Source organism: Mustela nivalis, assembly GCF_964662115.1.
Source record: "Mustela nivalis genome assembly, chromosome: 9".
NCBI lineage: Eukaryota > Metazoa > Chordata > Mammalia > Carnivora > Mustelidae > Mustela > Mustela nivalis.
Genome location: NC_139028.1, coordinates 68,538,251 through 68,556,187, shown reverse-complemented (window position 1 = coordinate 68,556,187; position 17,937 = coordinate 68,538,251). Strand labels below are relative to the sequence as shown.

General features: G+C 45.5%; 1 protein-coding gene across 1 annotated transcript; it reads left to right on the top strand.

Annotated features, from left to right (window-relative positions):
* The first annotated feature begins 1,288 nt into the window (after window positions 1–1,288).
* HPX (hemopexin) lies at window positions 1,289–10,533 on the top strand. Its single transcript, XM_082683237.1, has 10 exons — window positions 1,289–1,446; window positions 1,597–1,661; window positions 1,761–1,832; window positions 2,011–2,132; window positions 3,782–3,932; window positions 4,871–5,083; window positions 5,356–5,487; window positions 9,672–9,802; window positions 9,882–10,044; window positions 10,182–10,533. The coding sequence occupies exons 1-10, from the start codon at window positions 1,364–1,366 to the stop codon at window positions 10,439–10,441; spliced, it is 1,392 nt and encodes a 463-aa protein (XP_082539363.1). The 5' UTR covers window positions 1,289–1,363; the 3' UTR covers window positions 10,442–10,533.
* The last annotated feature ends 7,404 nt before the right edge of the window (window positions 10,534–17,937 follow it).

Here is a 17,937-nt window from a genome sequence, read left to right as displayed (position 1 = left end):
TTGTCTTCTGATTCAGCAGCCAAGTCTCAGATGGGAATGAGGCAGGCTTTGGGAGTGGCCCCTAGGAGTACTGAAGATAGCAGTTACTAGAGATAGCAGGTAAGATTCTAGCGCTGAGGAAAGAGAGGCATGTGGGGATGGGACACTGGAGAGAGAAGCAAGACCAGGTAAAGGGCAGTGACAAGGGGACTTGTGGCCCCTGGATTGCAGTATGCTTCCCGTTATTAACACACCACCAATTCCCGATATTCCCCTCACCCCAGAAGTAAAGAAGGAATTCCCAGAAGGAATTGTTAGGAATTCAGTTGCAACATTAGCAATACTAGTTAGTAGGCAAAATCCATTATTGAGCACCTATTATGCACCAGGTAGTATTTTAGGTGGGGAGAATGTAATGGTAAGTAAGACGGGCAAAGCAAAGGAAAAAAAAGCAACAAATAAATTGATGAAATTTCACGTTTTAATAAATGACACAGAAGAAATGTGTGAGCGTCTGAAATGGCTCGATAAGGTGGTCAAGAAAGGCTTCATTCAGAAGATAGCATTTAGGCAAGGCTCAGCAGTAAATATTGTGAAACACCAGTTAGAGTTCTGTTTATTCTGTGATGGGTAAATAAAGCCCTTTTCCCTTAAGGTGGAAATTCCCAGGAAAGACTATTTATTAAAATGCAATCTGCAAGAGAGAGACACCTCTTTCTGACCCATTCAGCCCTTCCCTCCCAGGTGATTTTTCTAAGCACTTTGCCAGTGGGGGAGGGGAGAAAGAGGGGTGGGACTTGTACATATGGCGACAGTGAAATATTATTGACCCATCAAGGGCAAAGCTGAAGGGGTTTGGGAATGCTCCAAAAGACCCTTGATGAAGTTTGTAAAAAGAGTATTTCTAAGTGTGTTTGTTAAATAGATATAAGTATCCGTGTCTTTATCTGACTTAGAACATGGTTTGACACTTAGTACACAAAAATGGTAGTTTCCTCTACTTCTTTCCTACCCCCCCCACCCCATTGTAGAGGTCCAACCACAGCAAGGTGATCATCAATCATTCTACATCCTTCCTTGACCTTATGGGCACCTGGACCCATCACCAAGGTGATGAGAGTCACAGCCGGGTATCAACTGCACGGGCTAGTTACTGCTCGAAAGTCATTGAAGGGGGATGGGGCCTTTTGCCGGGAAAAGTTAGTCTTGGACTCAGATTTCTGTCCAGACCCTGACCTTATTTGCACTGATGTAATCAGCTAATATTGGCATAGTTGTGAGAGATGGGACTTGGAGGATCAGCAGGCCATGGTGGGGGTGGTGCTGCCACCATCTCTATATAGGGAGCTGAGCTGGAACCCAGAGCTGTCTGTAGTGCCTCAGCATGGCTCGGGCACTGGGAACACCCATTGCACTGGGATTGGTGGGCCTATGCTGGTCTCTGGCTGTTGCCCACCCTCTTCCTCCGTGAGTAAAGCTTGAGCTGGGGAAGGACTGGGGACTGGGCTAGACTGGGTTAGAGCCAGTTTTTAGGCCAGGGGAACTGTGAAGACAGGTGTGAAGAACGAAGGGAGAGGAATTGGGCCCAGTGGATCCAGACAACTGTCTTCTCTCTAGGGACGGTACTCCAGGGAACAGGACTGAAGGTGGGAGTGGGACCAGAGGGAACCCAGGTGTGACTGGTAAGGCCCTGCCTCCCTGGAGTCTGTCTGTCCAGTTGCGTCTCTGCAACGTTATTACCTGACTGGTCTTTTCCTTGCACCTCCCCACCCCCACCCCAGAACTCTGCTTGGATGGCTCGAGCTTTGATGCTACCACCATGGATGAACACGGGGCCATGCAGTTTTTTAAAGGTAGGAGGGACTGGGATTGGGGCATTTGGGACTTCAGACTTGGTCCCATTCTCTGAGGGTGTATCTGCCTGTGGGAGATCTTGGAAGTTATCTGAGGGCATCACCCATAGCTTCTTGGTAACTATCACAGGAGGCCAAAACTTTGTTCTGGGTCCCTCAATAAGTGTGTGTTTTTCAGGGGAGTTTGTGTGGAGCAGTAAAAAATGGGTCCGGGAGTTAATTTCAGAGAGGTGGAAGAATTTCACCAACCCTGTGGATGCTGCATTCCGCCGTGGTCACAACAGTGTCTTCCTGATCAAGGTACTGCTGGGGTAAGGTCAGGGCTGGGCCAGGAAGTGCTGGAATGGACACTAGAGACCCTCCCTCTAGAGACCCTCAGGTGGCCCTAGTTGGACCCCTTACAGTGGGTTCCTGGTTTCCTTCCCCTATGCCTTCCTTCCCTGAAAAAGCTCAAGCTAAGAGAGTATACGTGCATGTGGGCCTGGCAGCCATAGCAGCTAGTGGCTCTTCTTCAGGCCCAATCTCTGTCCAGACCTCTCTGCTGCTCCTCATGCTGTTGGCCATCCTTCCCTTCCTGGTAATGTCTTCCCTTAGTCTCTGACTCTGCCTCCCATACTCTTCATATGGTGGCCAGGCCGTTCATAACAATGGCACCTAGCCAAGGGGTCAGGGGAAGATGAAATCTAGTCTGCTGTGCTCACCAAGTCCCGTGGCCTGGCCCTGACTGTGTCTGCTTGGAGGAGGGGCACCTTCTCCTAATTTGTACAAGGTGCCATGTTCTTGCGGCAGCCCTCACTCCCAGCTTTAGGTTCCCTCCTGCCTCTTTCTTGCTGTTTTCCAGCTTCCCATCCTCAGCAAGTCCCTGAATGTTCCTTGGAGATCTGTCCCAGCCCTTTAAAACACCCTCCCTGAGTGATCTCAACTACTGTCATGGCTCTGAGGACTCTCTATGTTGTGGACACCAGATCTGGCTCCTCCCAGAGCTCCAGATATCTCTTTCTAATTTCCTGGCAGATATCTTTGGCTTAGAAGTTCTGTGGGTACCTCAAATTCAGTATCCCCAAATCAAGCTTAGTATCTTTCTTACAAACTCACCCTTTCTGCTGTGTCCTCTATTTCATTAAGTGGCACCACCCTGTGCCAGTTCCTGCAAGTCAGGTACACTTGGGTCTCGAGATCTGGGCTTTGGTTATCTTTTCAAGCTTATCTCCTCTCCGACCACAATCACTGTGTGCCAGCTCCATGAGACTACATATAATTCTCTGAGCATGCTCTGCACCTGCTGCCCCCTCTGCTGGTGACACCCTTTATACAATTGTCACACTGAATTCCTACTCCATTTTCAACTCTTGGCCCCAATGCTTCCTCCTCTGTGAAGCCTTCCAGGAGTTCTCTGGGTAGGCTTAAGCACTCCCTCTATATTCCCCATGCACTTCACCTGTTTCTACTTTGGTGGTTGCATGGCTAGGATTTTAAGAACCTTTCTGCTTTTGTACAGTGGACTCCTTGAAGGCAGAGCCTGCCTGTTATCCCTTTATCCCCAGCGCCTTTCACAATATCTGGCATATGGTAGTCATTCAGCAACTGTTTCTCAAGTGAACAGATGGATAAACAAATGGATAGGTGAACGAATGAATGTATGAATGGATGGATGATTGCAGGATGACTATTTGTGGATGTGTTTGCCAAGACTAATGGTATTACAGATAAGTATATCATGAAAGTGTCAGATGTGTGCATGTGCTATAGCATCAGGGGGGGATTTGCGCAGTCAAGCTAATAGTATGTATTTGTGCAAGGGGCAGCACACAGTCGTCCACAGGTTAATTGAAAGTGTATAGGGGCGCAAGGGGGATATTGTATAAATGCAGTAGATTAGAGATGTAATGTATGAATGCAGGTGGCAGTATGTGGGGTCCACAGTTAAAAATAGAGTGATTTGTATGCAGGGAGATAAAGTCTGGATGTATCCTCCTGAGAAGGAGAAAGGATATCCGAAGTTGCTCCAAGAAGAGTTTCCTGGAATCCCATCACCAGTGGATGCAGCTGTGGAATGTCACCGTGGGGAATGCCAAGAGGAGGGTGTCCTCTTCTTCAAAGGTCAGCACAGGCTGGAATAAGAAAGCCTGGAGTAATGGTGAGCTGGTGGTGATTGAGGTAGTGGCAGGTAGTGGTACTACTACCTGAGGTAGTGGTGATGGAGCACCATGTGGCTTCCCAAGGAAGGGAGGAAATAGAGAAGCTGGTTATGGTCTAGAGGTCAAATAGGGGAAGGAGAAGAAGTCACCCTGCATGAGATAACCAGGTGTACTTCTGCTAAAATTCTTCACTGTTCTCCATCATCCTTAGGATGAATCTATGTTCTTTAGTCTTACATACTAGATTCTCCATGGCCAACTTCCTACTAACCCTCCAGCCTTGATACTCATCATGCCTTTATCTTGAATATGAAGTTCCAGAGACTCTACACTGTTCTCTGTACACCTCATTTGCTCCATGCTTCAGACTTTCCTCCTTCTGGAGTTCCATCTCCTCCTCATCTCTGCCTTGTAATTCCTGCTTTAGGTATGAGTTTAAATATCACCTTCTCTCCGGGGCGCCTGGGTGGCTCAGTGGGTTAAGCCGCTGCCTTCGGCTCAGGTCATGATCTCAGGGTCCTGGGATCGAGTCCCGCATCGGGCTCTCTGCTCAGCGGGGAGCCTGCTTCCTCCTCTCTCTCTCTGCCTGCCTCTCTGCCTGCTTGTGATCTCTGTCTGTCAAATAAATAAATAAAATCTTAAAAAAATAAAAAATAAAAAAAAATAAATATCACCTTCTCTGGAAACCCTTCCCTATCTCCTCCAAATGCACTTGCTGAGCCAATCATATGCATTTTGCTGCTGAAGTTTATTATATGATCACTCTCTTCAACCGTTTCCCTGCTAGGCTGTGAGTTCCACGGGGTCAGGACTGTATCTGGCCCATCATGGGGCCCACTGCTAGCTTAAGGGAGGGCATAGCCTGGCCTCACTGAATGTTTGTTGACTGATTGGACAAAGGTAACCAAACGTGGTTCTGGGACTTGGCTACGGGAACCAAAAAGGAGCGTTCCTGGCCAGCTGTCAGGGAATGCTCCTCTGCCCTGCGATGGCTCGGCCGCTACTTCTGCTTCCGGGGTAACCAATTCCTGCGCTTCCACCCTGTCACGGGAGAAGTGCTTCCAAAGTACCCTCTGGATGTTCGAGACTACTTCCTACCCTGCCCCGGCAGAGGTGAGAAAGCCCCAGCCCCAGCCCCTGAAATCCACCTGAATTCACCTACCTTCCCTGAGTTTGCAGACCCCACCTACCCTAGCTCCTACTTTAATTCTGTGATATAGCACCTTGGCCCTTGCCCTAGCCCAATCTCCATTTTGGACACTTCCAGTTGTCCTCCCATGGAAGAGGTCTACATCCCCACTAACCCTAGCCATCTCGGCCACCTTGGACTTCATTCTGACCTCTGGCCTTCCTCTGTGTTCCCCCTCACCTATTTCTCTTCCCAGGCCATGGACACAGGAATAGGATGGGTCATGGGAATGGTACCCATCATGGCCATGGAGATATGCACCGTAGCCCACATCTAGTCTTGTCTGCACTGCTGACCGACAACCATGGTGCCACATATGCCTTCAGTGGTGAGAGATGCCTCCTGACTCCACCATCTCTGCCCGCCATACCTCCTATCTCTTTCATATATCTCTGATTACTTCCTCCATTTTCATCACTGCACGATGAAAATGTCTGTCCCCTTGGGCCCCAACCTTAGCCTCCTTGGCATGCAGTTTTTTATCCCTCATCTCCTCTGGTGCATATTGCTCATCCTTGTCTCTCATTGCCCAGGCCTCTAACTTCATCTGCCTGACTACCTCACAGGACCATCTACTCTCAGGTCTGTGCCCTCTTTCTGTCTCTATGACTCCTCATATTCCCTTAGCTCTTGCATGTCTTGCTAGGTCCTCTAGCTCCCCTTAAGCATATCCTCAGGAACTCAATCTTTTCCCAAGTCCCTCTTGGTTCTTAGCTCAGGCCTCTGGACACAGCATTACCTGGGGATGAGATGTTCCTATTGCTGAGAACCAGCCGAGAAACTTTGGGTCCCTTAGACCTCTAGGAGATACATTTGCTGGCCTAAGGAGGTTTCTTCTCTTAATGACCAGATAGACATCTCTCTCCAGACCTTTGGCATTAGTTAGTAAAAGCCATGTAAGGATACCTAGTGATGTTCTGGCGTTAGTCAGGCAGAGAGCAATGAGTCTTGATCCACCTTGAATAGCTCAAGAGAAGGAGTAAACAAATACTCAGCCTAAGATATACATATGATCAGATATAAATGTAAAATAGTGGTAAGAACACAGAACAGTGAAAATCCATTTTTGCTCCTAACTCTTGGACAAATCTGATCAGATATGACTACCAAGCTATTATGAAAAAGACACAGTTGTGAGGAGAGTATATCCCCACAACAGGAATGCATGGTGTAGTGAGAACATTCATCCATGAAGAAACACACACCTGCAGTGAAAATATAGACTTATACCCAGAATATATGCCATAGTAAGAACACATAATTATCAACATGTAGCTGTGGTGAGAGCATGGGACTATTGGAAGGACAGACAGAAAAAGGGAAACAGAGATAGAGGTAGGTAGGTAGAGATATTGAGGAAACAGGGCCGTAGGGACCACATAAAGATGTACAGAGAATACCCAATCATGGAGAGATCATAGAACCTCCAGGCCATGTGGCCATGGATAGAATGCAGCTGAACTCCTAAATCAAAAGTATTAAATACGTTTCCTAGCTGATGAGAGAACACTGTTACGTTAAAAATCCCCAGCTGAGGTGACAACCCTAGTGTAACCCAGCTATTTAGCATAGGGCTGGTCCTCTCCCCTCTCTGACATATCTTTCTCTGTTCTCTGCTCCCTAGCTCCTTACCCATTGTTTCTGCTTTTTCACAATGTTGGCTTGCACAAGGCCCATCATGCCCTCTCCCTTCTCCTAGTCATGATCTTTCAACCTCAGGTCCAGCTGGGAGCTGTCTCTGCTGCTCTCTTTTTTCCTGCTTGGGTTGCCAGAGAGGAAATCTGACCGACCCAGCCCATATTTTTATTCTAGCCCACACTGAAGTGGTTGCTGGCCAGTCTGTGCATTGCCTGGTGAGGCATCAGGGGCTTATCACTTATTTCCTCTGCACAAAGAGCACCACAGCCCATCTCAAAATAGGGGTCATAAGCAGGGTAGTTTCTGCAGGAGGTGAAGATGGCTATGTAGTCACTATGACATGCCTGGTAAACAGCTATAAAGGGAGCTTGTGGCTATCGTGAGAACATTGGCTATTTATGCAACAAGTGTTTATTGAGCACCTGAGAGGCACCAGATGTAGGTCTAAGCACTGGGATACAGGAGGCAACATGGAAGATGAGACAGGTGCCCTCACACAGCCTGACAAGGGGAGAAAGGACCATAAGAAAAGGAAACAAGAGACTACTTTCAGGTAGTTGTGAAGTGTTATGGGAACATCAGGATGTTCCTTATCCTCAAATATCATTTGGAGGTGGTATAAATGGATTTAAAAATTGTTGATGTTTAAAAATATAAAATAAAGAATGTTAGGTGTCAAAGAAAAGCTGTGAAGAAATTAAGACAGGATAATGAGATAGAAGTGAGGAAAATGAGGGGGACCTTCTTTGAAGAGATGCTTTTTGAGCTGATATTTCAGTAATAAAAACACATTAGGTAAGTAAATAGGATAAAATCAGAGAGGAAGGCAAACCATAAAAGACTTATTTTATTTATTTGTAAGAGAGAGTGAAAGTGAGTGAGCGAGAGTGCACAAGCAGGGGGAAGCACAAAAAGGAGAAGCAGGCTCCCCACTGAGCAGGGAACCTGATGTGGGACTTGATTTCAGGACCCTCAGATAATGACCCGAGCCAAACACAGACACTTAAATGATTGAGCCACACAGGTGTGCCAAGAGACTCTTAACTATAGGAGACAAACCGAGGGTTACTCAAGGGGAAGGAGGTGAGAGGGATAGGATAAAGGGGTGGTGGGCATTAAGGAAGGCACTTGAGATAATGAGAACTGGGTGTTGTAAACAACTGATGAAATCACAAAATTCTACCCCTGAAACTAATAACACACTGTACTTTAACTAAATTGAATTTAAATTAAAAAAAATTTTTTTAAAGCATTAGGTACATAAAGCACTGGGGGGAAAACATTTTAGAGAGGATAGATAGCATATACTTTGAGGAATCAGGAAAGGAGGCCAGAGTGGCTAGAGAAAAGTGTAAGAGCAGATGAATGGCTTGAAAAGAGGGAGACAGAGGACAAATTACATATACCTGGTAAGGATTTTCAACTGTGAAAGAAAACCAGGAGGGGGTCTTGAGCAGGGCTGTGATATGTTCTCACTTATTTTTTGAAGATCATCCTGGAGCACACAGTCATTAGAGATACAATGTTGTAAGCAGGGAATCCAGCTAGTAGTTCTTGCAGTTGTCTGGATTAGAGGCAATGATAGTGTGGACTAGGATAATAGCACCAGAGGTGGTGAGGAGTCATCTTGATATCTGTTGGAGGTCGAGGTAACAGCATTAACCAATGGACTGAATATTGGTTGGAGTAGGGAATGAAAAAGAGAGGTCTTAAGAATGACTTAGCTTTCTGGGACTAGGCAACTGGGTGACTGGTGGTTTCCTCTTTCTAAAATTGGAAAGATGAGGTAGGTGTGTGTGTGTGTGTGTGTGTGTGTGTGTGTGTGTGTGTGTGTTTGGCAGGGAGCAGACATCAGCTTGGACACTGTAGGGTTTTGGTGTCTAATGGCCCCAAGTAGACATATTGGGCAGGCGGTTAAGTTTGAGCCTGATGCCCAAAGGAGAGGTCTATGAAAGCTGAGGAGAACAGATCCAAAGTCATCAGCATGTAGATGGTATTTAAAGCCCTAGACGGGGTGAAATCACCAAGAGAGTGAGTGTAGGTAGTGAAGAGGCCCAAACTAGAGGATTCCAATATAAGATATCAGGCTGAAGAGAAGGGTAGTAAAAAAAAAAAAAAAAAAAAAAAAAAAAAAGAGGAACACTGGAAGAGGCTGGTATCACAGAAGCCAAGATCCAAAAAAAGATATTTCAAGAAGAGAGTCGTGAGCAGTCAAATGCTGCTGAGAGGTGGAGCAGGATGGAGACAGAGGATTGACGATTAGATTTGGCAAGTTGGAGGACACTGACGACCTTGAAAAGTACGGTTTCAGTGGAGAAGGGAAACAAGTGCTAAGTGAAGCGGTTAAGGAAGGAGAGGTAAATGGGAACTTAGATAATTCCCTTAATAAATCTTTATGAGGAGGGGAGAAGAAAATCAGGGCACTTGTCTGGCTACTCCCTCACTCTCCTGCCACATCAGGGGATTAGGGAACACAGCCAGAGTGAGAACATTTGGTGGGATCATGCTGTGGTGCTTTTCTTTTACCTTCTGGTCACTGTCCCTCATTGTCTACAATATCTCTGTACATGGATGTCTGAGATGCATAGGGAGCCCCTGCCAAACCCCATGACATTGGCCCCACTTGGCACCTTAGCCACTGTTCTCCATGCGCGCCCTTCTGTCAGGCCCCTAGTGACTCCAGTTCCAATCAGGGCACCATGCCAAACTTTGCTGCTCAAGTCCTGCTCTATTTCCTCTCACCCAGCCTCTTCCCTCTTGGCCTCCATGTATTCTCTCCCCCTTCTCAGGACCTATCTCTGCACCTGTTACTTGCCTATTCACTGCCTGGCCTTTTACCATCAGTACTAGAGAGGTACCTCTGATACCCGACAGGGTCCCACTACTGGCGTCTGGACACTAGCAAGGATGGGTGGCACAGCTGGCCCATTGTCCATCAGTGGCCTCAGGGTCCTTCAGCGGTGGATGCAGCCTTTTCCTGGGACAGTAAAGTCTACCTAATCCAGGTATGTGTTGGGAGAGAGGCTTGAAATAGGGACTGGGAGAATATCCAGCTCTATGCTGATAAATTCCTTGGTCTTCCAGGGCACTCAGGTATATATCTTCCTGACAAAGGGAGGCTATACTCTAGTAGATGGTTATCCAAAGAGGTTGGAGAAGGAATTTGGGAGTCCTCATGGGATCAACCTTGAAGCTGTGGATGCAGCCTTTATTTGTCCGGGGACTTCTCGGCTCCACATTATGGCAGGTGAGGGGCATCTGGATAATGAAGGGTGGCTTGTTCTGCTACTTCTCCATTTCATAGATCACCTCAGGGCATGGGGAAGGGTAAGGTGTGAGTCCCATGATGTGGAAGCAATGTTTTGTCTGTTGCCTTCTTCCTAGGACGGAAGCTGTGGTGGCTGGACCTGAAGTTAGGACCTCAAGCCACGTGGATGGAGCTTCCTTGGCCCCATGAGAAGGTTGACGCAGCCCTGTGTATGGAAAAGTCCTTCGGCCCCAGCTCATGTTCTGCCCATGGTCCTGGCTTATACCTCATCCATGGCTCTGATTTGTACTACTACAGTGATGTGGAGAAACTGAGCACAGCCAAGACTCTTCCTCAGCCCCAGAGAGTGGAGACCCTCCTGGGCTGCAGTCATTGACAGGAGCATTTTTGGGATAAATCTGGCCCAGTTCCTTCTCCCTATTTCCCTCACAATAAAGCCAGAGTGCTTCTTTGCTGGACTCAAGGGTCCCTGGTGGTGGAGGAGTCTCATTTCTTTCTTGTAACTGAGGAGCTAGTAATATCTCTTTGGAGGCTGTCAAGTTCAAACAAGGCTGTGGGAAGCAAGGGAGGAGAGGGCTAAGGGAAAACTCCCAGAAGTAGACTCACACTCTAGACCATGACCTCATCTGGTTTAAGGCTAACCCCTCCTGACCTGGTGGTCCCTTGCCTTATGTGAATTTGGTGGATAGAACCACCTGCCACACAGGGCTTTGTACTGGGAGGCCAGGCCATTGAGTGGCTTCTGATAAGTACCAGGTACCACTGGACCAGAAGAACTGCCTAAGGTTCCTTCACCAGCCTCAATGGCTGGGAGTCCCTCTCAGAAGCCCAGGAGATGAATCTGGGCTTCTCAGATCAGGATGCACCCAGGGCTTGAGGTTGGCTATGGCTGGAAACAGAGGTTAGGGGTGAGGCACCAGAGCTGTGGGGTCCACTCTGAAGAAGTGTCTTGAGCTTTCCCCTTCATCCCTGATGGAGTCTAAATGATTCTCATGGGGCTGGGTGCCCCTCCTTCAATCTGAGAGGTGGGGGTACGGCCAGAGTCTTGGGTCTGGGCCTTATTCAGTTGATGTGTGACATCTGGGCCCATTACTGTGTCATGCCAGAGCGCTTTGCAGTGTCTAAACAGTTATCCAGCAACTCTGGTACTTAGGTTAACTTCCTCCTCTTTATCAAAAAAATAAATTTAAGTCTCTTCTTTCTTCTCTTTTCCAACCTGCTCTGTCACAGGGAAGCCTCCAGCTTGTCTCCAAGGAACTCCCAGAAAAGGTTCCACTCATGCTTCTTTCATTCACTCCGCAGCTCCTAGGAGCAGAACAGTGTGTCAGTCAATGAATCACACAGTCTGTGCCTCAAGAATCTCCAACTGTACATTAGAGTCAAGAGGGGACCCCAGACAAGGTGTTAGTGAGATAATAAATAAATGAATAAAGTGAGATAGATATTAAGGTGGAAGAGCCTATCTATATACAAAGGAGAGTTGAATCGCAATACCTGGGATGGAGGGGTTAGAAAAGACCTCACATGTAACACTTAATCTGAATTTTAAAAGATGAGTAGAACGTATGGACGTCCTTTAATAAATTCAGTACCTACTATGTACTACCGTGCCAGGAACATTATAGGCAGAGGAGGCAACATGAGCAAAAAAAAAAAAAAAAAAAGCCAGAGCAGAGGAAATAGCCAGGACTGGGAACCACAGTTACTTAGGAGGGCTAAAAGAGAGGCTGATGGGAGGTGAGGCTGGAGAAGGAGGCAGGGGCTTGTCAGCTCATGTCAGGCTAAGAAGCACAGCTTTTGTCTGTCTTTGGGACAATGAAGACTTACTAAGAGACTTTAAACATGGGCGTGGCATGCTGAGGTTTGCATTTTAGAGAGATCATTCTGACTATGGCAGGGAGGATGCTGGGTGAAAGGAGCCCACAGTGAATATGAGGAGACTGCTGAGGTGGGCGCTGTGGCCCATGTGGTAAACCACATAGTTCTGGGCACTGGGTGGCAAAAGAGATGAAGAGAAAAAGGCAGATTAAGAATATTTAGAAGATGTAATCAGAGAGGGAGACAAACCATAAGAGACTCTTAACCATAAGAAACAAACTGAGGGTTGCTGGAGGGGAGGGGAGTGTGGGGGATGGGGTCACTGGGTGATGGGCATTAAGGAGGGCACGTGATAGAATGAGCACTGGGTGTCATATACAATGGATGAATTACTGAACTCTACCTCTGAAACTAATAATACACTATATGTTAATTAAATGGATTTAAATTTTTTAAAAACTGCACCAAAAATATTTAGAAGACAGTCTATAGGACTTGCTGATAGATTGGATAGAGGGGTGAGGGAAAGTGAGAAATCTCACATCCAAAAGGCTCCATGGGTCCTTTCCCCATTCACAATTGTACCTCCTCTTCCCAAACTTCCCATGGCACCTCTTGTAATTCACTCCATAGCTAACAAGCTTCTCTATACTCTTTACACACTCCACAGAGTGTTCTCTATCTCTTTACCTCCATCAGGCTCTGCCCTAGGGTCCCTCCTCCTTTCCCTATAGCTGTCCCAAGAGATGGGCAAAAGTATTAACTTTAGCATGACCCCCATACACATCTGTACCACTTCTCTTCCTCTTTCTATGCAGGCGAAATTTCCCTTTCTTTGGCATCCTGCAAGTGAGCCATACCATTCTCATGGCCATCGTCTACCAACCACCTGTGTTCTCTCAGTTGATGAAGCCATCCAATTAGTATGGCCAAACTTTAGTGATTATTCGCAATTGCTCCACCTGTGAAAAATCTTAAATTCCACCATCCCACTTGTGACCACTTCTTACCTTTATCCCTCTGCCTCCTGCACTTCAGCTCCTTGCCTTTAGAGAATTTTAATCCTTTTATTATCTTCCAGTCCTCCATTGTCTGAATTTCCTACCCAAACTGAACATCAAGATCAATCACCTGAACAACTTTCTTAACAATACTTTTTAAAAAAAATATTTTATTTATTTATTTATTTGACAGACAGAGACCACAGTAGACAGAGAGGCAGGCAGAGGGAGAGGGGGAAGCAGGCTCCCCACTAAGCAGAGAGCTGGATGCGGGGCTCGATCCCAGGATCCCAGGATCATGACCTGAGCTGAAGGCAGAGGCTTTAACTCACTGAGACACCCAGGCTCCCCTAACAATACTTTTATTTCTGTCCCCTTTAACTTCTATTTAATCAAGCCATAAAGAAGGAAAAGAAAAGAAATACAAAAGCCAACGTTAGGTGGAGAGAATGAGAACTTTAGAATCAAACATGTCTGAATTCCAATCCCAGCTAGGCTACTTACTAATTCTATATATCTGAGAAACACCTTCTCTGAGCCTTGTGAGTGGTGTATCTGTGTATGCAAAATAGAAATGTGTATTGTAACAATGACTATTCAGTATGCATGTGTGTGTGCAAAATAGAAATGTGTGTATGCAAAATAGAAATGTGTATTGTAACAATGACTATTCAGTAAGCATATAGAAATTACTTCAGGGGCGCCTGGGTGGCTCAGCGGGTTAAGCCGCTGCCTTCGGCTCAGGTCATGATCTCAGGGTCCTGGGATCGAGTCCCGCATCCGGCTCTCGGCTCAGCAGGGAGCCTGCTTCCTCCTCTCTCTCTCTGCCTGTCTCTCTGCCTACTTGTGATCTCTCTCTGTCAAATAAATAAATAAAATCTTAAAAAAAAAAAAGAAATCACTTCAGATAGTCCAAGTAGAGAATGATTTAATGCAAAGAATTTGTTACAAAGTTGTAAGGGAGGGGGTGTGCCTGGCTGATTCAGTTGGTAGAGCATGCAGCTCTTGACCTCAGGGTCGTGAGTTCAAGCCCCACCTTGAGCAAAGGGCTTACTTAACAACAAAAACAACAAAGTTGTAAGGGAAGTCTGAGAAACATAAAAAGGAAAGCAGAATTACCCAGAGATCAGGAAACTACCTTTAATCTTGGTTTAGGGGAGCAAAAGGGAGAAAAGAGGAGCCCAAAGATCAAGGAGATGGAACCTACAGTTCTACACGGGCTGCTGATGCACCTGGAGTATTGCTGAAGCTACTGGAACCACTTCCACTTTTGCTAGGCAGGAGCCACTGCTGCTGATGTGGCCAGAGAGCCTGCCAAGAGCAAGAGGACCTCTCGCCTCTCTCTCCCTCATGTGAGGGTTCCCACGATGGAACCTAACTGGAACGAAGTGACAAAGGCATCTGAGAAATGTGGTTTTCAGATTTCCAGCCCTTCCCAGGGGAGAGTATAGAAGAGTGGGTGTGGAGATGAGTTCCAGCAGGCAATATCTGCCACATAGATTCAGCATAACTCTTAGTTGAAAGTAATAAAACCCAACTCAAATCAGTGTTAAGTACAAAGGAAATTTACAGACTTATGTGACTTTAGACCAAGGTAAATATACATGTTAAATTGATGTTACCAGGCATTCGTCTCTCTCTACCCTGTAGCTCTGCTTTCTGTTGGCTTTGTTCTCAGGCAAGTTCATCCTTCCCAGTGGCAAGATGTCTACCAGGTTTACCTTCTATGAGCAACTCTTGCCCAGCAGTTTGCAGGAAAATTCCTGGATCTGATTTCATCATGTGTCCATTTCTGAATTGATCACTTTGACCTGATTATGGGTTAGGAACTCAGTCGCTGACATGGGTATGGGACTGAGTGATTCCCATCTGAACCACATAGACTTAGAGTGGGGTGGGATGGATCTTTAAAGAACACTTATGTGCTTTTACCAATAAGAAGGGGGGTGGTGTTTGCTGTGCAGCTAACAACAGAGGCAATGAATGTACTCCATTCAAACTTCTTCTACTCCTCAGCTAAAGACTTTGATGATGTTGATATCACTAGGCACAAAATCCCTCAACTTCTTGCCTGCTCCACTTTATTAATTACCCTACCTATACCCTTGCCCTTTCCCCTTTCCCATCAGCCTATAAAGTTAAGGTGTCCAGTTCTTCTCCATGAGCCCTTGATCCTACCTCCTCTCGTTGTCTCTGGACTCTCCCTCCATCTCTCATCATCTTTTTTCTTTATTTTCTAATTCATCTTCTCTACTGGTTTCTTTTTGTAGTTGATGCCTGTGTTTAAAAAGGACAAAACTAGAATCTTTAACTTCCTATCACTCTTCAGCTACAGTCTATTCCTTCTTCCGAATTTCTTAAAAGGGAGGTAGGCACTTATGCCACTTCATTTTCATTTGTTTAATTCACTGTATCGTGGTTCCTGCCCTCGTTTTCTGCTGACACAGATCTTATCATGGGGATCCAGGCCTTCAGTGTTGCCAGATTCAGAGGATACTCTTTTGCTTTGAACTTATTGGAAATCTTTGCTGCATTTGATGCTGTTGACCACTTCTTCCTCCTTGAAAGTCTCTCCTCCTTTGGACTTCTTCCATGACATTGTTCTCTGCTGATTCTTCTCTTACTGTTTCTTCTCAGTTTTCTTCTTAGCCTTCTTCTCCTCTACTGGTTCCCCAAATGCTGGTACTCCTAGAATTCAGGCCTACGTCTTTTTTCTAAGTCTTTTTTCTCACCCTATATGTTCTTCCTGGGAATGTATTAGAATAGTTCTACTGAAGAAAGGGGTTGAGCAAGACCATGCCAGGGATAGCATGTGGCTTATGAATTCCATTCCATATATTTGAAAGGATTTTACTCCTTATAGATTTTTTTGTTTATTTGTCAGAGAGAAAGAGAGCACAAGCACGTGGAGTGGCAGGCAGAGCAGGCAGAGGGAGAAGCAGGCAATTGAGCAATGGGCCCATTGTGGGACTCAATCCCAGCACCCTGGGATCATGACCTGAACCAAAGGCAGATGCTTAACCAATTGAGCCACCCAGGCATTCCTCCTTATAGATTTTCAAATGATAATAACACCCAGAAGAAAGAGGGTTTATTGAGTCAACTACAAGAAAGATTGCACTATCAAAGCAATACTTCCAGGTAGTGGTAGAAAAGGCTGCCTTTACTTCATTAAGTGTCTTTGCTGCTAATAGAGATGAAAGATCTATTCTCCCATATATGGTGCCAACTGCCTGGTAATGCTAAATGGTTGGTCTATTAATCCAAAGAGCATAAAGCTGTACTCTTATTAAGTGACTCTGGATAGATCTGCTTCTAATTCAAGTTTAGGAATAAATAGGTCCAGGTAATGATTTTAAAAGATCTCTGCCTCAGAGGGACCTAAACTGGTCAGAACCACACACTGAGCATCTGAGGCAGTTCATAGGCTATTGGCTGCTCCTAGGTAGTGGAGAACATCAGAAGTGGGAAGAGATACAATAGAGGATAGATGAAGGACACAGGTTGATTCCCCATTGATCAGAAAGCTCTGCAGAGAGGAAAAGATCAGGGATTTAAGAAGACTGTGTGGGTCAAACTGTACTACATGTGAACTGTAAAATTTGCTTTTTATATCTTAGCTAATTAGACTCCTTCCCCCCCCCACCCACTATCTGCATATGTCTGGTTATCTGAAGAGATTTTCCTGAATATTGGAGCCACCCTATTCAATGGGGTTGGAAAGACAAGTATTCTGCTTTGTAAACAGGTGATATTTCTGGATTTTTTCATTTGTTTCAGCAGAACTCTGGAAGTCATCTCTTTATTCATAATTCCACAGCCAATCAATCAGTTGATCACTATTTTTTGTGAATTCTACCTACTGTACATTTATTAAACCTGTGCAACTTTCTTTATTCCTACTCCTACCACTATAATCATCTGCTACTAAGACTACATCAGTTGTCTCCTAACTGGTCCCCACACTGCCAGTTTTCCTCTCCTCCTACCTATTGTCCATTTAGCAGTGGAAGTGATATTCTAAAATGCAAGGGGGGGGGGCGGACATGTCACTCTCCTGCCTCAAATGCTTTGATGGTTTTCCATTCCCCTTAAAATAATGTCCAAAACCCTCAGCCTAGTATACAAGGTCCTTTTGATTCGGTAGGTGCCTACCCTTCCCAGTTCATCTAATAAGATGAGAATACTTCTAATAAGAATACTTCACCATTATCACATCCATACTGGCCTTTTTGTACTTCTCCTTGGACTTGGAATAATCTTCTCTTCTTCTGGCTGACCTCCAAGTCCTTCACCCCTTCCCCTCATGTAAGTGCCACTTCCTTATGCAAGCCTTCCCAAACCTCCCAGGCCAAATTTAGTCCACTCATAGCATCCTGAACCTCTCGTTTAAAATACTCATCACATTTCTAACCACATGCTTAATGTCTCTTTCCCCTGTTTTTCAAGCTTCATGAAGATGGGGACTCAATCTTGCTTGTTTATATGTTCCTAGTACCAAGGACAGTGCCTCACACATAATAACTAGTAGTTGAAAGAGAATGAATTAGTAAATGACACCTTTTCTCTTTTGGGTAATTACTTATCTTTCAAGAACCAAGGTCAGATGTTATATCCCTCAGGTTGAATTACAATTAAATTTGATTCATTTTTGGATCCTTAGGTTTAAGTTGGGACCTGGTACACGGTTCCTATATCATAGATGTTTGTCAAATCATAATAAACTCTTGGCCAGGAGTTGATAATTACTGAAACTGAATGACAGGTATATAAAGGTTCATTATACTGTTAAGTTTCCTTTTGTATATATTTGAAATTTTCCATAATAAGTAAATTTAAACTTAAAACATTTATGTTCGTCTCAAGTTATGCAGAAGTGTAGTCCAGGATGAGCTTGAGGCTTCTGGCTTGGGTAATCCAGTAGATGGTGGTGCCATTCACTGGGATGGACAAAGCGCACCTGCGTCCAGGCTGGTGTGTGTGAGTGTGTGTGTGTGTGTTGGGGAGGTTCTTTCACACCCCAACAAAGCTTCTCAGAAGGTCAATAAAAGGG

Bases quoted from the DNA above. Each gene is read 5' to 3' on its own strand.
- HPX (XM_082683237.1), top strand. From the start codon at position 1,364: ATGGCTCGGGCACTGGGAACACCCATTGCACTGGGATTGGTGGGCCTA. The intron at 5,488-9,671 runs GTGAGAGATGCC...GATACCCGACAG, and splicing joins TGCCACATATGCCTTCAGTG to GGTCCCACTACTGGCGTCTG. The intron at 10,045-10,181 runs GTGAGGGGCATC...CCTTCTTCCTAG, and splicing joins TCGGCTCCACATTATGGCAG to GACGGAAGCTGTGGTGGCTG.